Here is a 3,594-nt window from a genome sequence, read left to right on the forward strand (position 1 = left end):
TCACAGGATATCTATGACCATGAGATCTCAATTGAAGCAGATTCCTACCTGCCTGTGGATGACACCAAGATCCCTACAGGTGGGTGATGCAGCACTTGCAGTACATGGTGGGAGTGTTCTACAGAGGAGTGTTTGTGGGCGTCAGGGAGTGAAGACAAGATTTGTGCAACTATTAAAGACAAAGCCCTTGCATGCAATGGCTGCTGTATTTTATGTAAGTGCCTGAATCAGAACGGTTTCATTTTTTCCAAGGTGTTTTTCCGCTTCACAGCTGAATTGAGTAAATGTGTTCCTTTCAGAGGGGATCTCAGAGGAGCCACAGAAAAGAGCTGTTTGTCAGGTGCAGACCGATGCTTCCCAAAGTTTGCAGAGCACAAGGGCAGAGCCACAGCCGAATTGGATGCTTGGCTGCAGTGAGCAGGTCATGGGGCCAGCTATGGTGCAGGGATGTCTCCACACTGCCATCCCCAACACCAGCAGCTGCCTACTGATCTTTGGAAAACTCCTTTTATTGAGAAGAAAAGTGACTTCAGGGAAAACGCCCCTCCTTTTCCCTTCCTCTCTCCCCTCTCCCATGCTAAACCCCTCATCTTTTGGTTGGAGTGACTGTTTTGCACTGTATTTAGCAAGCTTGCTCAAAGCAAGACTCCAGCAACCGGTCACTAGTGGGTCCCACAGGGCTGTCTTAGACCCACTGCCCTTCAATAGTTTCATAAATGACTTGGATGCAGGACTTGAAGGACTATTAAGTAAACTCACAGATAATACAAAACTAGGAGGATGTTGACTCCCTTGAAGGCAGAGAGGCCTTGCAGAGAGACCTAGACAAATTAGAGGGCTGGGCAGTCACCAACCATATAATGTTTAACAAGGGCAAGTGTTGGATTCTGCACCTGGGGTGGGGCAACCCTAGCTGTACATACAGACTGGGGAATGAGATGTTGGAAAGTATTGCCACAGAAAGGACCTGGGGGTCCTTGTTGATGGCAAGTTGAATATGAGTCAGCAGTGTGCCCTGGCAGCCAGGAGGGCCAACCCTGTCCTGGGGTGCATCAGGCAAGGCATTGCCAGCCAGTCGAGGGAGGTGATTGTCCCGCTCTACTCTGCACTGGTCAGGCCTCACCTCACATATTGTGTGCAGTTTTGGGCACCGCGATATAAGGAAGATCTCAAATTATTAGAGAGCATTCAAAGGAGGGCAAGGAAGATGGTGAAGGGCCTTGAGGGGAAGCCATATGAGGATCATTTGAAGTCACTTGGTCTGTTCAGCCTGGAGAAGAGGAGATCTCATCGCTGTATACAACTTCCTCACAAAAAGAAGTGGAGAGGCAGGCACTGACCTCTTCTCTCTGGCAACCAGTGACAGGACCCAAGGGAATGGTCTGAAGTTGCATCAGGAGAGGTTTAGGTTGGATATTTGGAAATGGTTCTTCTCTCAGAGGGTAGTCTGGAACAGCTGCCCACAGAAGTTATCGCAGCACCAACCCTGACAGAGTTCAAGAGTTGTTTGGACAATGCTCTCAGGCACATGGTGTGATTCTTGGGGATGTCCTGTGCAGGACCAGGAGTTGGACTAGATGATCTTCAAGGGTCCCTTCCAACTCTGTACATTCTGTGAATCTGTGAAGAATCACAAAAAGCTAAAACCCCTTGGCGAACCAAAACAAGGGATCTCAACCCTGTCCAGGGGCCAGGCCCATGGGATTTTGCTGGTGCATGGGTGAGTTGCTGACACTGCTGTTCTCCTTGCTTAGGGGATGTGGCTGCTGTGCAGGGCACTGGCTTCGATCTGCGGCAGCCTGTGGAGCTGGGGAAGCACTTGCAGAAGTTTCACCTGGATGGCTTCGACCACAACTTCTGCCTGCAGCAGGTGCAGTCTCGACGTCTTGTAGCCAGGTAGGCTGGGACCTTGGCAGGGGTCCTCGACCCCTGGAGCCGCGGGGCGCCTGTTCAGCCAGTCCCTTGGCATCCTCCACTGGCATTTCCCCAGGGTTCATCACCCGCCCACCGGCAGGACCATGGAGGTTCACACCACACAGCCTGGCATCCAGTTTTACACTGGCAACAACCTTGATGGCTCCCTGAAGGGCAAAGGTGCCATCACATACCCAAAGCACTCGGCTTTCTGCCTGGAAACCCAGAACTGGCCCGACGCTGTCAACAAGGTGAGCCCTTGTCCCCCTTTCAGTGAGCTGCTTGGGTCCTGTGGCAGGGGACCATACCCCCACCACCCTCCTTGTCTCTGGGGCATTAAATGTATAAACAGAGTCTGCCAGGCAAGGAGACGTTTTTCAGACACCAGAACTGAGGCAGGCACAGGGCACAGCATACCGCGGCTTTAGGCCACGGCTTTAGGCCGCGGCAAGGGCTCAGCCCCGTGCAGCGCAGCTCCCCGGAGTTGTGGGGTCTAGAGCATCACTGGGGCCTTGCCAAGTCCTCATAAATCCTGAATAGCCTGAATTCAACCAGAGGGAGGACTCACCTACTCAACCAGCTGACAAGTGATTGGTGATTGTACACTGCTGCTGGAAACTTTGGGGGGAGCTGTGGGATGATGCCCTGGGAAGCCCAGAGGGATGCAGCTGTGTCTTCATGACCCTTTCTGGTCCCTCGGAATACACTCACAGTCACTGATGTGCTGCTACATCTCTCCAGCCCCACTTCCCCAATGTCCTGCTCCGGCCAGGTGAGGAATACAACCACACCACATGGCTTGTGTTCAGCGTTGCTTGAGGAGAAGGGCTGCGGACTCCTACCATCAGAAGGGGTAAGTGCAGCTTAGTTAGAAACCTTGCCAAGTGCCAAACAGCTTTCAAACGACCCAGGGTGATGCATCCAATTTGGGAGCATTTTTTCTCCTCTGTGGTTTTCACCTGTTTTCTGCTGGCTTTAACTCCTGTCACCACCTCTGCTATCTGGTCTGTGCAAAGCTCTCACTCTGTCCAGACTCACTCTGGGCATTAGGCTTTGTTTCACAGTAAAAATGCACTGAAAACACCTTGTTTAGGGACATGGCATGTCACAGTGGAGTGTGGGAGTTCATTCATGTGGAGTATGTGGGAAGGCCGATGCAGTTGTGGTTGTTTATGACATCTGCTTCCAGCAAGGTGCTCTGAGCTGTGCTGGCTACTGCTCTCATTACATGGTGCAGTGCTCATTCAGAATAGCTTTGTGTGCCAGGATTATCCCAGGTATCTGCCCTGGATCCTCTGGTTTAAATCCTATTTTGAAGCCAGTGAGAGCTGCACAAGAGCATCTTCCATGGTATGCCTTGGGTGCTGAAGTGAAGCAAGCTCATCCTCAATATACAGCTGCAGGAGGAAAACCATCATCTTGAGGTTGTGTTTCCATATGAAATATGTGTAATCTCAAAAACCCCGTAACACGGGCCTGTCTGATGAAAACTTCCATGTTTCTGAGGTTTCATAAAAATACTGGCACAAGCCAGGAGCATGGCAGTCCCATCCTATTAGGGAGCTGATGGCCCTCTCTGCAGGGACACAGGTAGCCAGTCCTTGGGCCAGGCGAGGCACTGCAGCCTGACTCCCACCTTCCCCTGCCATGCTGCTGCTGAAGGGGGCATGTAAGCCCCAA

General features: G+C 51.8%; 1 protein-coding gene across 1 annotated transcript in view; it reads left to right on the forward strand.

The window, feature by feature from the left end:
* The window catches only part of GALM (galactose mutarotase (aldose 1-epimerase)), an 8,012-nt gene extending 5,279 nt beyond the window's left edge, over positions 1-2,733 (forward strand). The window contains exons 4-7 of the mRNA XM_009078869.1: positions 1-79; positions 1,755-1,896; positions 1,991-2,165; positions 2,656-2,733. The exon at positions 1-79 is cut by the window's left edge and continues 30 nt beyond it. Of these exons, the coding sequence (XP_009077117.1) occupies positions 1-79; positions 1,755-1,896; positions 1,991-2,165; positions 2,656-2,733 (474 nt within the window). The remainder of the gene's footprint in view (positions 80-1,754; positions 1,897-1,990; positions 2,166-2,655) is intronic.
* The last annotated feature ends 861 nt before the right edge of the window (positions 2,734-3,594 follow it).

Source organism: Acanthisitta chloris, unplaced genomic scaffold (genome assembly GCF_000695815.1).
Source record: "Acanthisitta chloris isolate BGI_N310 unplaced genomic scaffold, ASM69581v1 scaffold13827, whole genome shotgun sequence".
Lineage (NCBI taxonomy): Eukaryota > Metazoa > Chordata > Aves > Passeriformes > Acanthisittidae > Acanthisitta > Acanthisitta chloris.